We start from the raw sequence: 20,959 nt of genomic DNA, 5'->3' as shown, positions 1-20,959 counted from the left end.
AACCTCTGCCTCCCAGGTTCAAGTGATTTTCATGCCTCAGTCTCCTGAGTAGCTGGGACTATAGGCACATGCCACCAGGCCTGGCTAATTATTTTTGTATTTTTAATAAGAGACAGTGTTTCACTGTGTTGGCCAGGCTGGTCTCGAACTTAGCTCATCATTTTGTTTATTATTATTATTTATATATATTTTTGGAGATGGAGTCTTGCTCTGTCGCCCAGGCTGGAGTGCAGTGGCACAATCTTGGCTCACTGAAACCTCTGCCTCCCAGGTTCACGCCATTCTCCTGCCTCAGCCTCCCAAGTAGCTGGGACTACAGGTGCCCCCCCATGCCCGGCTAATTTTTTTTTTTTTTGTATTTTTAGTAGAGACAGGGTTTCACCGTGTTAGCCAGGATGGTCTCGATCTCCTGACCTTGTGATCTGCCCGCCTTGGCCTTCCAAAGTGCTGGGATTAATAGGCGTGAGCCACCGTGCCTGGCCTTATTATTTTTTAGAGATGGGGTCTCCCTCTGTTGCCCAGGCTGGAGTGCAGTGGCATGATCATAGCTCACTGCAGCCTCCAATTCCTGAGCTCAAGCAATTCTCCCACCTTAGCCTCCAAAGTGGCTGGGACTAGAGGCCCAGCTATTTTTAAAAATTTTTTGTAGAGATGGGGTCTCATTATGTTGTTTAGAGTGGTCTCAAACTCCTGGCCTCAGTAGACTCTCCTGCCTCAGCCTCTGAAAGCACTGGGATTATTGGCATGAGCCACCATGCCCCGGCCCTAGCTCATCTTTTTGTACTGACACTGCATTCATCAGACCTAAAAAGCTAAAAGTTACATTTGTAACTTTAAAATTCTGCAGGTAACACCTATAATCCCAGCATTTTGGGAGGCCGAGGTGGGCAGATCACAAGGTCAGGAGTTTGAGACCAGCCTGGCCAGCACAGTGAAATCCTGTCTGTACTAAAAAAATAAAAAAATTAGCTGGGCATGGTGGCACGCACCTGTAATCCCAGCTACTCGAGAGGCTGGGGCAGGAGAATTGCTTGAACCTGGGAGGCGGAGGTTGCAGTGAGCTGAGATTGTGCTATTACACTCCAGCCTGGGTGACAGAGTGAGACTCTATCTCCAAAAAAATAAAATAAAATAAAATAAAAAAATCTGCAGAAAAGGCCTATATGGGCAAAGTATAAGATTATTACTAAATTGGTATAGTATACACTTAAAATTACATATTCACAAAAAGAGGTTAGAGAAAGAGAAATTTAAATGCACTGACATTTTTATTTCTTGCAACCTGAGTTAAATTCAGGTTTCCTTTCCTACAGAATGCAAAAAAGACATCCACAAGGCAACTCCACTTCTAAGTTACAAATCACTAGATGTTAGAAAACTTTCTTGAAGGAGAGTGAATTTTTTTTTTGAGACACAGTCTTGCTCTGTTGCCTCGGCTTACTGCAAGCTTCGCCTCCCGAGTTCACGCCATTCTCCTGCCTCAGTCTCCCGAGTAGCTGGGACTATAAGCGCCAGCCACCACGCCTGGCTAATTTTTTGTATTTTTAGTAGAGACGGGGTTTCACCATGTTAGCCAGGATAGTCTTGATCTCCTGACCTTGTGATCCGCCCGCCTTGGCCTTCCAAAGTGCTGGGATTACAGGTGTGAGCCACCGCGCCCGGCCAGAGAGTGCACTATTTTTTAAGTTAGTAGCACACCTAACATATAACTCACCTTAAGTTAGAAAAGCCGTTTTTTGAAGGCACAGTTTGTTTCCAGCTCAACTGTGGAAATCGAAATCTGTCTGCAGTACCAAATCTCATCCCACAGTCAGCCCAGCCCTGGCACCTTTGCTTGTTTCCATGAAATGTGTCTAATCTAGAGGGTAGCATTTTTTTGTTGACCCCAATCATCATGTGAAAAGATTCTGGAGACATGTTAGGTCGTCCTTCATTCTGGAGCCACATTAGGTCTTCCTTCATTCTCTGTGAAAATGCAAGCAACTCATTTATAAAGTAGCATCAGCAACCAGGCCTTCCTGGGCATGTGAGTGGGGAAGAAGTGGCAGAAAGGACCAGCTGGCTGTCCTGTAGCTTAAGGACAGTCCCTCAGCACAGGACATAGAACAAGAGGGTCTGAACAAGAACAGGACAAAACAAGGCCCTCCAATATGTCAGAGGAAGACAAATTTCCAGAAAAGGCAACTCTCCTTCCATATACTTGGGGTAAAAAAAAAAAAACAGAGAAGGGCGGGTAACTGGCTTCATCAGTCCAGCAAAAGACAGGGAAGGGGCATAAAATAAGATGTTACTGTGCTTCAAGTCAGTTGAATCACTAAACTCATTATGCAAGTAGAAGGCTGCCGAGAATGTCTGGCAGTGGCCTTCACATGTATTTATTTTAAATAATTAGCTTAGGTCTGAGGTATAATGACTAATCTCCACGAGTCTATGCCTGATGGTGATCACCAGTTATGACATACATGGAAGGTGTTAGAGGAAAGAACCGGAAACAATTACAGTAAGTTGAACTGTGCATAAAAGCTGCTCTGCATCCCGGGTTCATACTTTTAAGCAGCATTTTTGCTGAAAGCCTCATGAAGTAGTTTTGTTTGGGTTGAGTGTTATGTTTAAAATTTCCCTTTTACCAGTTAGAATAATAATGCCGAGCTCATCTAATAAACAAATGTCTAGTTTGATAAGCTTTAATCAGGCCCTCACACCCTGGGATGGTCATTAATGACATGGATCAGAATCCCTGAGGTGGCTGGAATCTAACCAGTGTGTAGCACAGAAAGCTCTGCTTGCCTATGGAGGCTGTGGATATTTTTAGGAAGGTCATGCATTATGGGATGGAAATTTTTATAAACAGAGTGCTACATAAAAACTAATGCACTGTGGCAGCACTTACAGAGGTTTGCTTTGCTTTGAGACACCACTGTTTATAGGCTGCAGACTGTAAAGGGAAGTATTGGGAAATGGCAAAGGTCACATGGGCCAGTGCCATGTTTTAAGGTCAAAGGCACTGTTATTTTAAGTGACCTATCTCATTATTAAAATCAATCACTTTCACCATCTTCAAAATATTTTGTTTTTTAAAAAGGCAAGGGCCTTGTGGCTCCAACTATTTTGTTGGATATACCAACATAAATAAATCAGTTTTAACTGACACTTCTAAATGATTTCTTTTGTAAAATGAAAGGAGAAAACTAGCCGAGCCAGTTAAAATAGTATCTGGGCATTTTTCCCCCCTTAGCTAAATTTTTCTATACAAAGTCAGCATCACTTGTAGAATTCCAGTCCTAAAACTGGGTGGCAGAGAAATAAGTGATGATTCGTTACCTTGCAAAAAGTGCAGAAGAGTCGGGGGGAATGCTAGTCAGGTCAGGAGACCCCAGGTTCCAAATAAACATTTTGCCCTCCTGAGGCCTGCCTAATGGTGATTCCCAGAGGGGTGGAGGAAGACCATTGCGCAGCCACATCTGTGTAATACTCCATTCCCACAAACTCTATTGGGCACTCTGTCAGTCAGCCTGGCAGCCTCGAGCCAGTGTAAGACCTGTTCCCAGTCACAGATGGAGAGTTCCAGATGAGAGCATGTGGGGAAGAGGGGCTCACCCAATTCCCTGCATATTTCCAGGAATCACAGTGAGCAGTGCTGGTGTGAAGCCCACCTACTAAAATGCATGCCAAGGATGGGGGGCTGGAGGGAAGCGGGGATATCAGAAAACAAAAGAGCAACATGGCACACTCCATTTCCCATTCTAACACTGATCCTTTCCCAGAGGATGAATCGCAGATAATGTGTTCAGTGTGTGAGGAGGTGTGTGTGTATGAATGTGTGTGTGTGTGTGAATGACTCCTAAACAAAGATGTGGCAAGGACCCTCCTCCACCAAACGACTGGCTCACACACCCCCTTTAACGCTCTGACTCACAGGAAGGCTTGGGAATGAGAAATAGAGGCTCGTGGCTGCAAGACTGAAATTCTGTCCACATCTTTCCACATGCTCACTAAAGTGAGAAATGCAACTCTTCTTATTCCAGCATGGTAAGCAAATGCCCAAGATATGCAGGGCCAGGCTACTGTGCTCAGACAAAAACTCTAATAAGCATTTTGCTGGAAGAACTAGGTGAGGTGTTAACCCTAGGGAAATGGAGGACAAACACTTCCTTATAATGGCAAAAACGTCTTAAGACCTACTCTATTATATCATTTGCAAACACACATTAATTTACATACTAAAATAATAAATGAAATTTCTTGGAAGTTCAAAAAAAGCTCTTTCAAATCTTTTCATCACAATAGAGTAGAAATCCATCTGTCTTCAGAGTTGTCGAACTTTTCTTTCTGTGCTTTTTATGTTGACATCTAACTTGTCCACTTTGGTTGTCAGCCGGTCAAGAATGTCATCTTGCTCCTCAATTTCCGTCTGCATCCCCAGGGCTATGTCCTTCAGACGGCCCAGTCCCATGGAGAGCTCATCTGTGGGAGGAGGAAATGACATGTAGGCATGAGCAAACACAGTCGCGGCACCTGCAGATGCTTCCTGATGGTGTGGCTAAGGGGGAGAGACAGACTGAGGGATCTGTGTTGCCTGGTGGGGTTGCACCCACTGCAGAGATGAGTCTTGACTTAACTGATTCTGTCATGGTGAAGAGTAAAGCCTCTTTCCCAGGTTTGTGACGGTGTGTGTGTGTGTGTGTGTGTGTGTGTGTGTGTCTTTGTGCGTGTGTGTGTCTTTGTGCGTGTGTGTGTGTCGTTGTGCGCGTGTGTGTGTGTGTGTCTTTGTGTACGCCGGGGGTAGGGAGATATGCCCAGGGCTGCTTTCTGCCTTTTTACTAAGAACAGCAGCCAGGAAAGAGCCAGAGGGGAGGGAGAAGTAGTAGTGCTGTGTAAGCCTTCTTACTTGCAAGATTAAATACAAAACACTAAGAGAAAAAGGATCAGGATACACAAATGCTTAGCACTGGTACCACAAATCTAAGCAAAATCATTTCTTTTTTTTTTTTTGAGACAGAGTCTTGCTCTATTGCCCAGGCTAGAGTGTAGTGCCGTGATCTTGGCTCACTGCAACCTCCGCCTCCCGGGTTAAGCGATTCTTCTGCTTCAGCCTCCCAAGTAGCTGGAACTACAGGCGTGTGCCACCACACCCGGCTAATTTCTTTTGTATTTTTAGTAGAGATGGGGTTTCACCATATTGGCCAGGCTGGTCTCGAACTCCTTACCTTGTGATCTGTCCACCTTGGCCTCCCAAAGTGCTAGGATTACAGGCATGAGCCACTGCACCTGGCCAAAATCAGTTTTTTTAAAAAGGTACTCTTGGCCGGGCACAGTGGCTCACACCTTTGTGAGTGATCCTGTACTCACAAAGTGTGGGATTACAAAGTGTACTGTAATCCCAGCACTTTGAGAGGCCGAGGCAGGTGGATCGTGTGAGGTCGGGAGTTTGAGGCCAGCCTGGTCAACATGGTGAAACCCTGTCTCTACTAAAAAATACAAAAATTAGCCGGATGTGGTGGTGCATGCTTGTATTCCCTGCTACTTGGGAGGCTGAGGCAGAATCACTTGAACCTGAGAGGAGGAGGTTGCAGTAAGCTGAGATCAATGCACTGCACTCTAACCTGGGCAACAGAGCAAGACTCCGTCTCAAAAAATAAAATAAAAAGACAGGCTGAGTGTGGTGGCTTATGCCGGTAATCCTAGCACTTTGGGAGGCCAAGGTGGGTGGATCACTTGAGATCAGGAGATCGAGACCATCCTAGCTAACATGGTGAAACCCCATTTCTACTAAAAATACAAAAATTAGCCAGGCGTGGTAGCACGCACCTGTAATCCCAGCTACTTGGGAGGCTGAGGCATGAGAATCGCTTGAACCCAGGAGGCAGAGGCTGCAGTAAGCTGAGATCGCGCCACTGCACTCCAGCCTGGGTGACAGAGTAAAACTCTCAGAAAGAAATTAAAATAAATAAAAAATAAATAAATAAATAAAAAGATTGTCTTCAGGTCAGGCACAGTGGCTCATGCTTGTAATCCCAGCACTCTGGGAGGCCAAGGTGGGAGGATCACTTGAGCCCAGGAGTTGTGAGACCAGCCTGGGCAACAAAGTGAGACTCCATCTCTAAACAAAAAAGAAAAGAAAAGAAAGAGAAAAACAGTATAATTTAAAAATTTTAAAAAAAGATAGTATTCAGCTCTTTGCTTCTTAAGCTTACTGAAACTCGTGGGCCTCGTGCTCCATGGACAGTAGAATCTGTGGTTGCCTCAGGCCTCAGAAGGAAGCTCACTGGCAGCCAGGGCAGCAAAGGATAAGCAAACAGAGAGGCTGAGATAAAATATGTGATAATGTAAAGCCACCAGGCCAGGGCACTGGAGTCCAGAGAGCTTGCCTGAGTTCCTGAAATAGCAGGGAGCATGTGTTAAGATGGGAAGAGTGTGAACAAAGGCAACATCCCCTGCCCCACCAGAGTGGCCTGGCCTGAACTGTGTGAGCAGGGCCGGAGGGCTGAGCTCTGAACCAGCCACCCGCCCTTCTGCCAGGGCCCACCTCCTACTCTAGACTGCGTCCTGCCGGGACCTGCCCAGCTGCAAGTCCACAGTGCCAGCTGTGCACCCTCAGCACCCCTACTGGTGGGCAGTACTCAGCGCTTCTTCCTGCCTCTCTGAATTCAGTATCTTTCCTCAGAGTCACTTCTCCCACTTCCTGCCAGCAGGCACCAACCATACCATTAGCCCTAACCACTCCCTTTCTCCTGGTGAAGGACAAAGGGCTTTCACGCCTCTCTGGGTTTCTCTGGAGTGGTTAGATCTGGGCAGACACACCTACTGCCTTAGAGGTCTTTGGCTCTGGAGGACAGAGTTCGGGCATAGAAGGAGGTGGCAGCTGTCTAGGGCTTCCCAGAAAGCAAGCAGGAGCAAACGTGTGCACAGACACTCCATGTGCATCTTCATGGGTTTCAGTTTTGCCTCCCACTAGATACCTTTACAGCAGGGGAGGATTTTATTATTTGTCCTCTCCACTTTGCCAGCTCCTAACGGGCTGGGAGACTGAGAGGGTGACCCAGGTCACCACGGGGGAGATTTCTGTTCATGGAGTAGTGGTAAGAGGAGGCAGCAAATCTGAGACACTACTTAGAATAAACTCACAGAACTGCCCACAGGCCAACACCTACTTGAACTTCAAGTAACTGACTTTTCCATTAAAAAAATAATCACTGGCTGGGCACGGTGGCTCAGGCCTGTAATCCCAGCACTTTGGGAGGCCGAGGCAGGCGGGAGTTTGAGACCAGCCTGACCAACAAGGAGAAACCTCATCTCTACTAAAAACACAAAATTAGCCGGGCATGGTGGTGCATGCCCGTAATCCCAGCTACTCGGGAGGCTGAGGCAGGAGAATCACTTGAACTCAGGAGGCTGAGGTTGCGGTGAACGGAGATTGCGCCACTGCACGGCAGCCTGGGCGACAAAAGTGAACTCCGTCTCAAAACAAAACATAACAAAACAAAACAAAACAAAACCAAACCACTAAGTGCTTGCCTGCTGGGCCCCAGGAACAAAGTAGTGACAAAATGGAAACTCTCCCATGCTGTCCTGGAATCTACATTCTGATTGGGAATACAGCAGGCAAACCAGCAGATACACAATCACAAACGGCCAGGGCAGCCCCCTGGAAACACAAGGGTCCCAAGAGACAGGGAGAGGAGACCACACTAATGCAAGACTGACAGAAAGAGAAGGAGTCAGCCTGCAAAGAATTGGGGGAGCTCATCCAGGCAGATAGGGGCCACGAGGCAGAAAGAACTCACATCAGAAATCCCACACGAGCCTGCAGGTGATGAGAGCAGAAGGGACCAGGGCAGGCAAAGAGAGCCTGGACTGCACTGTGAGTGTGTGGGGTTCCATGAGAGAGTTCTGGAAGAATATACCCCTCATTTCTTTTTTTTTTAGATGGAGTTTCACTCTTGTTGCCCAGGTTGGACTGCAATGGTGCTATCTTGGCTCACTGCAACCTATGCCTCTCGAGTTCAAGTGATTCTCCTGCCTCAGCCTCCCGAGTAGCTGGGACTACAGGCGCCAGCCACCACGCTCGGCTAATTTTTGTATTTTTAGTAGAGACAGGGTTTCACCATGTTGGTCAGGCTGGTCTTGAACTCCTGACCTCAGGTGATCCACCTGCCTTGGCCTCCCACAGTGCTGGGATTACAGGCGTGATCCACTGCGCCTGTCCCCCTGCACACCCTTCTGTTTTGAAACATCATGCTGGAGGCTGTGTGGCCAAAATGCCAATTGCAACACGAGCGCTAATTACATCCCAGGCACTTTCTGGCTCAGGTAACCTTCCCACTGTTCTCAGAGGCAGCCCGTTTCACAAGGAGGAAAACAGGGCTCTGAGTGGCCAGGTGGGAAGGGAAGGATGGAGTAAGCGGTCATGTCCAGGCTCCACTTTATCGCCTCTCAGGGACTCCTGGGTCCCTGGTGCTGTTCATGAAAGTGAGAGGTGGGGAGGGCTCGGTTGGGCTGGAAGTAGGAAATGGTGAGAAATGGAGAGATTCCAGAGACAGTGAGGTGGCAAGATGGACCCAGCTTAGTGTGGGATGCGATGTGTGGGGAGGGAGCTGAAGCTGGAGGGTCCTCACGTAGGGGCTATGCTTGGCGTGAGCTGCCTGAAGGAACAGTGGCTTACAGAAGCTGGTGTGGCGCTCAGTCTTACCTAGGTTGCTGTCGATCTTCTGGTGATAGGCTCGAAGGTGTGGGTTCTTTGGGTAAGCATCGGTACTCACAGCAGAACCAGCCCCTCTGGGGACAGGGTCTAAGTTTAGAAGGAGACACCAGGAGAGTGGTTAATTGACATTGTTCAAATGCTGCTTCACACACCCAAAACAATTTCATCTGGAAAATGGGTGGAAGGAATGAAAGGTTGGTTCTGAGGCTATCCAGAGGGATGAGGGAGGAGCACAGTGCAGGCTCATGGGCCAGGAGAGATGCTTCCACAGGGTAGGGGATGGTTCCCACTTTCCCTCAGTCCTTGGGAGATGAAAGACCCTCAAACTAAGGGTCACCTACTCAGACCCTGGTGCACAAGCTCAGGAAAGACACGAGTCACACAAGTGACAATACACAGTGGAACTGCAATAATGCAAAACTACACAGTCTGTGGACAAAGTCTAAAAATACACATTGTTACGTTACATAAATGGAATTATGGGTAATTTTGTTTCTTTCCGAAATTTATCTCTACGCTATATTTTCACTTGAAACAAATAAGCCAAAAAAAAAAAAAAAAAAAAAAGAAATGTTAAATAATGCACATTTGCCGTAAGAAATCTTCCTTGAACCCTAGTTTCTTCTTTTTTAAAGTTATCTTTCTTGGCTTGAATGAACTTCAGTTTCTAAATGCACACAGAAAAGCCCTGTCATCCCAGTTTATCTCCTTTAGGGAAACATCACTTTCTAGACTTAGCATATTTCCTCCAGCACCAACCAACTGAAACCATACTGCAAACTGTGCCGATTTTTTTTTTCAGTCTTTTTTTTTTTTTTTTTTTTTTTGAGACGGAGTCTCGCTCTGTAGCCCAGGCTGGAGTGCAGTGGCCGGATCTCAGCTCACTGCAAGCTCCGCCTCCCGGGTTCACGCCATTCTCCGGCCTCAGCCTCCCGAGTAGCTGGGACTACAGGCGCTGCCACCTCGCCCGGCTATTTTTTGTATTTCTTAGTAGAGACGGGGTTTCACCGTGTTAGCCAGGATGGTCTCAATCTCCTGACCTCGTGATCCGCCCATCTCGGCCTCCCAAAGTGCTAGGATTACAGGCTTGAGCCACCGCGCCCGGCCATCAGTCTTTTAATATATACGACACAAATGGAAACTCCTTAATTCCTTAAAATTGTGTCTTGGGTGCAGTGTCTTGTGCCACTTCTCCAGGGTGTGATGAGGCCGATTTTCCCCACCCTTGCCTTTCAATTTACACTCACTTCCTCCACTTGCCTTTCCAGACTGAACTGTGCTGATGGTGTCAGTCTCTCCTGCTTCCCGCTCTTCCTCCATCTGATCTCCCCAGCTGCATCGACCACAACCATGGTGGGTTCCAGAGCTTCCATGGTGTATCGTTTTCTTGAAGGCAGCACAGTTTTAAGCCTTTGGTTTCTAGCACCAATTTCAATGTACCCTGGCTGTTGGGGGGCCTATGACGGAGGCCCCAGAAGCCCTAAATTCCTTTCCAGATAAGGGATATTTCTGGGCCTATCACTTGATAGAAGTGGAATGATTTGACCAACACTCACTGTCTTGCACACCTTGTCCATGTGGCTGCTGCTCCTCCTGCTTGGGCTGGAGGCTGTATTAGCCCCTCATTGATGCTGTGACAAATGACCACAAACTTGTCTTACGGTTCTGGAGGTCAGAAGTCCAACGTGGGTCTCACTGGGCTGAGTCGGGGTGTCCTCAGGGTTGCACTCCTTCTGGAGCTCTTGGGAAGAATCTAATTCCTCACCTTTTGCAGTTTTTAGAGTTCACTTGTGTGCCTTGGCAGGTGAGTCCCTTTCTCCATCTTCAAGGCCAGCAACATCTTCAGATCTCTGACTCTGCCACTCTCTCTTCTGCTTCTCTTTCCACTTAAAAGGGACCTTTGTGATGACACTGGACCCAACTGGACAACCCAAGATAATCTCCCCATCTTGCTGATTAGCAATTGTAACTCCATCTGCAACTGTAATTCCGCCTTTGCCATATAACCTAACAGACTCACGGGGTCTGGGGATTAGGACGTGGACAGCTATTTACCAAGGGGTTTTTCTGTAGTTGCCTTTTTACTGCTGGAACAACTGAGAGTGACATAGGCAGGAACCGATGATGGGCAGGCTTATTGTCTTTTTTGAGACAGAGTTTCACTCTTGTTGCCCAGGCTATAGTGCAGTGGCATGATCTCAGCTCACTGCAACCTCTGTCTCCCAGGTGCAAGTCATTCTCCTGTCTCAGCCTCCCAGGTAGCTTGGATTAGAGGCATATGCTACCACACTTGGCTAATTTTTTTGTGTTTAGCAGAGACGGGGTTTCACCATGTTAGTCAGGCTGGTCGCAAACTCCTGACCTCAGGTGATTCACCTGGCTTGGCCTCCCAAAGTGCTGGGATTACAGGCGTGTGTTATTGCACCAGGCTAGGCAGGCTCATTTTCAATGGAACGCAGGCCTTCACTTCCTTATTCTCCTCTCCATGGAGGCAGGGAGGAGGGAGGAGCCCTACCATAAGGCACACCCCTAGTTCCCCAAGAGCATGCCGGGTCCCTAAGGCCCTTTGGCTAGCATGGGTGATGCTGGCAGCTGGGGCCCCTGCCCACTTCCCCCGAGAGATTGCTACTGCCCCCTAAGGACCAATGCCAAACCCAGAGGTCTCCCTGCTAGAATTCGGGCTGTGCACACAGGTATCCACTTACCTGTATCATCCAGCTTTCTAAGGTTTGGGTGGCTGGCCTGGTACTTTGCTTCCTGTTCTTTACTTGTACTTATGGCTTCTTTCAATCTTTGGATAAAAGTTTACAAAAAAGGACAGTATTAAAAAAGGAAAAATCCCTATGACAATGTTATCAGTATTTTCACATAATGCCTGTATGCCAAAAATCAAATGCTTCTTCTGTACCAAACTCCTTCTGACCAAAGTAGGGATTTCAACAGCTTCTCCTAGGAGCACAGCTGGCCAAGCAATAAGCCTACAAAGACCCCTGCCTCAGAAGTGTGGCAGCTAAGCCAGGTGTGGTGACTCATGCCTGTAATCCCAGCATTTTGAGAAACTGAGGTGGGAGAATTGCCTGAGCCCACGAGTGTGAGATCTGGGCAACATAATGAGACCTTGTCTTTACCAAGAAAAAAAAAAAAAGCAGTGTAGCATCGAGTTAGGTGGCCCTCTCTCAGGGAAACCAGGATTCCTAGGACCAGGCAGATGGAAAGCACATGGAACAACCAAATGGGTACTTTAGACCACAGTTAGCAAACAATGACCTGCCACCACATCTGGCTCACCTCCTGTTTTTGTATTGTTTCCTCGTTCTTTTTTTTTTTGAGATGGAGTCTTGCTTTGTCACCCAGGCTGGAGTGCAGTGGCGTGATCTCGGCTCACTGCAACCTCTGCCTCTCGGGTTCAAGTGATTCTCCTGCCTTAGTCTCCTGAGTAGCTGGGATATTACAGTTATAGGCACGCGCCACCACGCCCAGCTAATTTCTGTATTTTCAGTAGAGACGGGATTTCACCATGTTGGCCAGGCTGGTCTTGAACTCCTGATCTCAAGTGACCCACCCACCTCGGCCTCCCAAAGTGTTGGGATTACAGGCCTGAGCCACTGCGCCCGGCCCCAAGTTATTTTTATTGTGGTAAAATACACGTAACAAAATTTCATGAGCAAAGAATGGCCTTAGAGATGACCATCTGCACCTCAGATGACAAACTTAGAACCTCAAGAGTTTCATTGTTCTCATTAGTGCACTTACATTACCAAAATACTGTATTCAACTATTACTGTTTTTGTTGTTGTTGTTGGAGATAGGGTCTCTCTCTCTCTCACCAAGTCTGGAGTACAATGGCGCAAACACTGAAGTCTCTAACTCCTAGGCTCCTGATTCTCCCACCTCAGCTTCCCGGGTAGCTGAGAACACAGGCACTCACCACCCTGCTTTTTTTTTTTTTTTTAAATTTTTTGAGACAGAGTCTCGCTCTGTCACCTAGGCTGGAGTGCAAAGGCACAGTCTCAGCTCACTGCAGCCTCCGTCTCCCGGGTTCAAGTGATTCTCCTGCCTCAGGGTCCCGAGTAGCTGGGATTACAGGCCCCCACGACCACGCCTGGCTATTTTTTGTATTTTTAGTAGAGATAAGGTTTCACCATGTTGGCCAGGCTGGTCACGAACCTCAGGTGATCCGCCTGCCTCAGCCTCCCTAAGTTCTGGGGTTACAGGCATAAGCCACTGTGCCTGGCCAATATTTTAATTTTTTTTTTTTTATTTTTGAGACAGTCTTGCTCTGTTGCCCAGGCTGGAGTGCAGTGGTGTGATCTCGACTCACTGCAACCTCCACCTCCCGGGTTCAAGCTATTCTTCTGCCTCAGCCTCCTAAGTAGCTGGGATTACAGATGCCTGCTCAAGCGATTCTCCGGCCTCAGCTTCCAAAAGTGCCAGGATTACAGGCATGAGGCATGAGCCACTGTATCCAGCCTATTACCTTTTTTTTTCTGTTTTGAGACAGAGTCTCGCTCTATAGCCCAGGCTGGAGTGCAGTGGTGCCATCTTGGCTCACTGCAAGCTCTGCCTCCCAGGTTCACACCATTCTCCTGCCTCAGCCTCCCAAGTAGCCGGGACTACAGGCGCCCGCCACCATGCCCGGCTAATAGTTTGTATTTTTAGGGGAGACAGGGTTTCACTGTGTTAGCCAGGATGGTCTCGATCTCCTGACCTCGTGATTCGCCCGCCTAAGCCTCCCAAAGTGCTGGGATTACAGGCGTGAGCCACTGTGCCCGGCTCCTGTTTTTATATTTTAAATTTTGTCACTAAAAAGTAGTGAAAATACGTTTTTTTCTCATCACATAAGTCCCTGTATCTTTGATTTTGCTCTGTGGCCTAGTTTGCTGACTCTGGCTGTAGACGGGGATAGCTCTTGCAACTCAAAGTCATTTAGACTAGGCCTGATGCCCTGCTGATCCCCGACATTCTGCTGAGCCCCCTAAGGTGTGGCAGGTACCTCCAGCTGGGAGCTGTGCCTCCTCAACAGCCTGCTCTTCTCTATCTCAACAGCAGCCTGACTACTTTGCCAGCCAATCTGGGAACCAGGGTTACTCGCAATTTTTGCCCTCCTCCTACACAGTGCTACTCCCAGCAATCCAGGCAAAACAAATGCCCTCTTGATCTCCCAAACCCTAGGTAGCCCAGAAACCCAGTCTCTCCTTCTGTCTTGCCTGCCTTTTTTTTTTTTTTTGAGATGGAGTCTTGCTCTGTCGCCCAGGCTAGAGTGCAGTGGTGCAATCTCGGCTCACTGCAAGCTCCACCTCCCGGGTTCATGCCATTCTCCTGCCTCAGCCTCCCAAGTAGCTGGGACTACAGGCGCCCGCCACCACGCCCGGCTAATTTTTTGTATCTTTAGTAGAGATGGGGTTTCACGGTATTAGCCAGGATGGTCTCGATTTCCTGACCTCGTGATCTGCCCACCTCGGTCTCCCAAAGTGCTGGGATTACAGGTTTGAGCCACCACGCCCGGCCTGCCTTGCCTTTCTTTACCTTTAACAAGGATTATGGCAATGCCTCTCAATTCAATCCCCTCCCTTCCAATCCTTACTCTCCATGGGTGCTGGGCATCCTTCTAAAGCAATACTGGCAAGCACTTCTTCAGTTAAAGTCTTTAATGACTCCCAACTTGCAAGAGCAAATCCAGACTCCTGCAAACTAAGGATTTTGCAGGTCCAGGGCTCCAGTTATGGGTAGAATGCAGCAGAGCCTCATGAATGGAAGGGTTTAACACTCCAGGATTTCACCCCATGGAAGCTGTGACTGAAAGTCTAGAACACAGAACTGGTTCCTCTAAGCACCACTGTGGGCTGTGCATTGCCAGGCTGGGAGTAGGAGGAGATGCTTGGCTTCTGAGTCTGCCTGGCCACCTCTCAGCCTGCACATCTCAACGCTGGCTTTATTCTTTCCAAGTGCCATCACATACCTACTGGTAATACATAAATGAGGAAAACATGGTTTCTTTGTGAAAAATGACTCCCCCACAAAAAAAACCAATTTCTTTTTTTTTCTTTTTTGAGATGGAGTCTTACTCTGTCTCCCAGGCTGGAGTGCAGTGGTACGATCTCAGCTCACCACAACCTCCACCTCCTGGGTTTAAGCAATTCTCCTGCCTCAGCCTCCTGAGTAGCTGGGATTATAGGTGAGTGCCACTACGCCCGGCTAATTTTGTTTTTTAGATGGAGTTTCGCTCTTGTTGCCCAGGCTGGAGTACAATGGTGCAATCTCGGCTCACTGCAACCTCTGTCTCCCAAGTTCAAGCAATTCTCCTGCCTCAGCCTCCCAAGTAGCTGATATTACAGGCATGCGCCACCTTGCTTGGCTCATTTTGTATTTTTAGTAGAGACAGGGTTTCTCCATGTTGGTCAGGCTGGTCTCGAACTCCCAACCTCAGGGGAGCCACCCTCCTTGGCCTCCCAAAGTGCTGGGATTACAGGTGTGAGTCACTGCACCAGGCCTGATTTTTGTATTTTTAGTAGAGACAGGGTTTCACCATGTTGGCCAGGCTGGTCTCAATTGCCTGATTTGTGATCCACCCACCTCAACCTCCCAAAATGCCGGGATTATAGGTGTTAGCCACCGTGCCAGGCCAAGAAAGCCAATTTATAGGGAGAGTGAGAGAAGTGATAAGTAGGTTTAAGAGAGGGTGATTCCTGGTCAGAAACCAAGTCTTCAGTAAGTTAGAGAATTTCAAATTAGGGGTGCATCTGGGACAGGAACACATGAGCTGTAAGTGGAAATGAGAACAAGCAGCTTGGAAAGCTGTCAGCAAGGACAAACAGGGCTTCCCAAGAGATGAAATTTCAGAGAAGGCCGAAGGGTTTGTGTGATAATGATGTACGCAGGAAATGCATGGCTGAATAGAAGTTTGATTAGGAGAAACTCATTTTAAAAGTTTTTGAGGCCGAGGCAGGCAAATCACGAGGTTAGGAGATTGAGACCCTCCTGGCTAACATGGTGAAACCCGGTCTCTACTAAAAACACAAAAAAAATTTAGCCAGGCATGGTGGCGGGCGCCTGTAGTCCCAGCTACTCAGGAGGCTGAGGCAGGAGAATAACGTGAACCCGGGAGGCGGAGCTTGCAGTAAGCTGAGATGGTGCCACTGCACTCCTGGGTGACAGAATGAGACTGTGTCTCAAAAAAAAAAAAAAGCTTTTAAGCGGGCCAGGCACGGTGGCTCATGCCTGCAATGCAAGCACTTTGGGAAGCTGAGGTGGGAGAATCAGTTGAGCCCAGGAGGTCGAGATCAACCTGGGAGACATAGTGAGACCTTGTTTCTACAAAAAACACGAAAATTAGCCGTACTTGGTGGCCCACGCCTGTAGTCCCAGCTACTTGGGAGGCAGAGGTGGGAGGGTTGCTGGAGCCTGGGAGGTGGAGGAGACAGTGAGCAGATTGCACCACTGCACTCCAGCCTGGGTGACAGAGACCCTGTCTCAAAAGAAAAAAAAGAAAAAAAAGATTTTAAGTGACAGTATTCCTGCATTTATGGATTAAAGGTTTTGATAGGATCACAGAAATTTTACTCACAATTTACTGCATTTTTTTTTCTTTTTTGAGATGGAGTCTCCCTCTGTCGCCCAGGCTGGAACGCAGTTGCATGATCTCACTGCAACCTCCACCTCCCAGGTTCATGCCATTCTCCTGCCTCAGCCTCCCGAGCAGCTGGGACTATAGGCACCCACCACCACGCCCGGCTAATTTCTTGTATTTTTAGTAGAGACGGGGTTTCACTGTGTTAGCCAGGATGGTTTCGATCTCCTGACTTCATAATCCACCAACCTTGGCTTCCCAAAGTGCTGGGATTACAGGTGTGAGCCACTGTGCCCGGCCCCTTTTCGTTTTTTTTTTTCGTTGTCCATGTAGATACGACTACAGGCGTGTATCACCATACCCAGCTTTAAAAAATTTTTATGTTTGTGGAGACAGGATCTTGCTATGTTGCCCAGGCTGGTCTCGAACTTCTGGCCCCAAGTGATCGTCCTGCCTCAGTTTTCTAAAATATTGGGATAACAGGCGTGAGCCACTGTGCCTGGTCCTGCTGGGCCCTTGAAATGGCCAACAATTTCCTTCATACTGGCTTCCCCTGTGCTTTGTCTGCCATGTGTCTGCACCAACCCCCTCCTTCAACTGGTGGGTTCCTTCAAAACCTTCACCTTCTGCAAAAGGTCAGGTCCTTTGTGCAGCCTTCCTCTGTCCCCAGGGCCAACCTCCCTCTCCTCTGGGTCCCCACTGCATCCCTGTGGACTGTCTGCCTCCCCCATATCTTCCAACAGACAGACTGCATTCCTGTAGCTTCTGCTCCCACAGAACTGCAGAGCGTGGGTGAAAGTGTTGCTTGCAGCCGGGCGCGGTGGCTCACGCCTGTAATCCCAGCACTTTGGGAGGCTTAGGCAGGCAAATCACGAGGTCAGGAGATCGAGACCATCCTGGCTAACACGGTGAAACCCCATCTCTACTAAAAATACAAAGAACTAGCCAGGCGAGGTGGCGGGCGCCTGTAGTCCCAGCTACTCAGGAGGCTGAGGCAGGAGAATGGCGTGAATCTGGGAGGCGGAGCTTGCAGTGAGCTGAGATCCGGCCGCTGCACTCCAGCCTGGGTGACAGAGCAAGACTCCGTCTCAAAAAAAAAAAATAAATAAATAAATAAAAAATAAAAATAAAAATACAAAAAAAAATAGCCGGGCATAGTGGCGGGCGCCTGTAGTCCCAGCTACTCGGGAAGCTGAGGCAGGAGAATGGCGTGAACCCGGGAGGCGGAGCTTGCAGTGAGCCGAGATCGTGCCACTACACTCCAGCCTGGGCGACTGAGCAAGACGCCATCTCAAAAAAAAGAAGAAAAAAAAAAAAAGAAAGTTTTGCTTTCTTGCATTTACTAAGAGATGGTAAGAATGCTACAACTGATTGGGGCTAATCTAGGGGCAGTCCAGGCAGGGTACATGACTTTGGGGACCTTGATAGGAACTCAGGAGCTTTAAGTGGAAATGAGAACAAGTGGCTTGGAAAGCTGTCAGCCAAGGACAAACAGGACTTCCCAAGAGACAAAGCCCACCTCACTGAAATAGCTATGGCTGCCTCACTGATGGAAGCCTTTGTTGGGAAGCCCTTGAGTTTTCAAGATGCTCCAAAAAAAGAAAACTGCCCCTGGAGCCACAGGACTTCCATGGCTTTCATAGCTACGTTCAGGGATGTAGGGGCCTCCAAGAGCCCCAGCAGCAGCCTTTGTGAAGAGGTATGTAGGATGTGGAAGGTTGTGAAAGGGTGCTAGTCACAAACCTGCCAGTTTCCCACTCCTCCAAGGGCTCACTCTGCTCCTGAGTTTGTACACGGAGGATGTCTTAGACCAAAACAAATGAACATCCTACCTTCTCCTATGGCAATTAAATGTGGCCAAAGATTAGGATATAAAACCTCTTTCTGATGTATATTGGAAAAAAACAACAACAACAAAAAACAAGCAACAACTAGAATTGGAGGAAAATGGCAGATGTTTAAAATTAGGGTTGAGGCCGGGCGCGGTGGCTCAAGCCTGTAATCCCAGCACTTTGGGAGGCCGAGGCGGGCGGATCACAAGGTCAGGAGATCGAGACCACAGTGAAACCCCGCCTCTACTAAAAATACAAAAAATTAGCCGGGCGCGGTAGCGGGCACCTGTAGTCCCAGCTACTCAGGAGGCTGAGGCAGGAGAATGGCGTGAACCCAGGAGGCGGAGCTTGCAGTGAGCCGAGATCGCGCCACTGCACTCCAGCCTGGGCAACAGCGTGAGACTCCGTCTCAAAAAAAAAATAAAAAAATTAAAAAAAATAAAATAAAATAAAATTAGGGTTGAGCTGGAGAACCCAGAATGGTGATTATGGCTGAGCCAAAAAAACAAACCAACCCTCACAACCTTAGCTAATGCCTCCCCAGGGCACTCACTGAGGCCTACAGGTTCCCAGGGCCAACTCTGCAAGGTCCTTCCTGCAGTATTTTTTTTTTTTTTTTTTTTTTGAGACGGGGTCTCACTCTGTCACCCAGGCTGGAGTACACTGGTATAATCATGGCTCACTGCAGCCTCAACCTCCCTGGGTTCAGGTGATCCTCCTACCTATGCCAAAAGGTCGGGTACACATCAGCTGCCCCAGTAGCTGGGACCACAGGCACGTACCATCACGTCCGGCTAATTTTCGTGTGTGTGTGTGTGTGTGTGTGTGGTTTTTTTTTTTTTTTTTTTTTTTTTTTGAGACGGAGTCTCGCTCTGTCGCCTAGGCTGGAGTGCAGTGGCCGGATCTCGGCTCACTGCAAGCTCTGCCTCCCGGGTTTACGCCATTCTCCTGCCTCAGCCTCCCGAGTAGCTGGGACTACAGGCACCCGCCACCTCGCCCGGCTAGTTTTTTGTATTTTTTAGTAGAGACGGGGTTTCACCGTGTTAGCCAGGATGGTCTCGATCTCCTGACCTCGTGATCCGCCCGTCTCGGCCTCCCAAAGTGCTGGGATTACAGGCTTGAGCCACCGCGCCCGGCCGTGTGTGTGTTTTTTGAGACAGAGTCTCACTGCTACTCAGGCTGAGGTGTAGTGGCGCAATCTCTGCTCACTACAACCTCTGCCTCCCAGGCTTAAGGGATTCTCCTGCCTTAGCCTCCCAAGTAGCTGGGACTACAGGCACGCACTGCCACGCCTGGCTAATTTTTGTATTTTTAGGAGAGACGGGGTTTCACCATGTTGGCCGGGCTGGTCTCACGCTCCTGAGCTCAAATGATCCACCCACCTCGGCCTCCCAAAGTGCTGGGATTACAGGCCTGAACCACCATGCCCAACTTCATTTTTGTGTTTTCCTGTAAAGACGGGGTTTTGTCATGTTGCTCAGGCTGGGATCAAGTGATCCTCCTGCCTCAGTCTCCCAAACTGCTGGGATTACAGGCATCAGCCACCATGCCTGAACCTCTCCATAAGTCTGATGGCTTCACCTGCCTGTGCTTGTTCTTTCTGCTATCACCGCCAGCTTTGTTACCTACATTGGATTCTCCCCAGCCCCACTCTGAGTTTGAAGTAGTTATCTAATTTCTTCCCTACCATACCCTACATCTTGATCTGGGTGGTGGCCACACTAGTGCACACAGGTTCACAGTTACTGGCTCTCCACTTAAGATGCATGCATTTTACTGTACCTTAGTAATGCGTTAAAAAAAATTGCTCTGCAATTAGGTGTGGTGGTTCGTGCCTGTGATCCTAGCACTTTCAGAGGCTTGAGGTGGGAGGACTGCTTGAGGCCAGGAGTTCAAGACCAACCTTGCCAACATAGCAAGACCTCGTCTCTTAAAAAATAAATAAATAAAATGAAAAAGAAAAGTTCCACATTACAGAATTAAAACAAAGAGAGAGGCCAGATGTGGTGGCTCACAATAATAATCCCAGCACTTTGGAAGGCTGAGGCGGGCGGATCATCTGAGGTCAAGAGTTCGAGACCAGCCTGGCCAACATGGAGAAACCCCGTCTCTCCTAAAAATACAAAAATTAGCCGGGCATGGTGGCACATGCCTGTAATCCCAGCTACTTGGAAGGCTGAGGCAAGAGAATTGAACCTGGGAAATGGAGGTTTCAGTGAGCTGAGATGGTGCCACTGCACTCCAGCCTGGGCAACAGAGTGAGACTCTGTCTCAAAAAAATAAAATAAAATAAAAAAGCCGGACGTGGTGGCTCACACCGGTAATCCCAGCACTTTAGGAGGCTGAGGCAGGTGGATCACCTGAGGTCAGGAGTTTGAGACCAGACTGGCCAACATGGTGAAACTCCTTCTCTACTAAAAATACAAAAATTAGGCCGGACACGGTGGCTCACGCCTGTAATCCCAGCACTTTGGGAGGCTGAGGCAGGCAGATCACGAGGTCAGGAGATCAAGACCATCCTGGGTAACACGGTGAAACCCCGTGTCTACTAAAAAATACAAAAAACTTAGCCGGCTGTGGTGGTGGGCGCCTGTAGTCCCAGCTACTCGGGAGGCTGAGGCAGGAGAATGGCGTGAACCCGGGAGGTGGAGCTTGCAGTGAGCCGAGATTGCACCATCGCACTCCAGCCTGGGTGACAAAGCGAGACTCCGTCTCAAAAAAAAAGAATTAGTCAGGCATGGCGTGACCTGTAATCCCAGCTACTTGGGAGGCTGAGGCAGGAGAATCGCTTGAATCTGGGAGGCAGAGGTTGCAGTGAGCCGAGATTGCGCCTTTGCACTCCAGCCTGGGCAAGAAGGG

General features: G+C 48.5%; 1 protein-coding gene across 1 annotated transcript in view; it reads right to left on the bottom strand.

The window, feature by feature from the left end:
• Positions 1–1,249: 1,249 nt before the first annotated feature.
• The window catches only part of SNAP29 (synaptosome associated protein 29), a 34,344-nt gene continuing 14,634 nt past the window's right edge, over positions 1,250–20,959 (bottom strand). Inside the window, exons 3-5 of the mRNA XM_005567890.5 lie at positions 11,407–11,492; positions 8,690–8,788; positions 1,250–4,464 (exon numbers count right to left, since the gene is read on the bottom strand). Of these exons, the coding sequence (XP_005567947.3) occupies positions 4,307–4,464; positions 8,690–8,788; positions 11,407–11,492 (343 nt within the window). The 3' untranslated portion in view covers positions 1,250–4,306. The remainder of the gene's footprint in view (positions 4,465–8,689; positions 8,789–11,406; positions 11,493–20,959) is intronic.

The sequence above is a fragment of the Macaca fascicularis genome, chromosome 10 (genome assembly GCF_037993035.2).
Source record: "Macaca fascicularis isolate 582-1 chromosome 10, T2T-MFA8v1.1".
NCBI classification, from domain to species: domain Eukaryota; kingdom Metazoa; phylum Chordata; class Mammalia; order Primates; family Cercopithecidae; genus Macaca; species Macaca fascicularis.
This window is presented reverse-complemented; position numbering and strand designations above follow the sequence as displayed.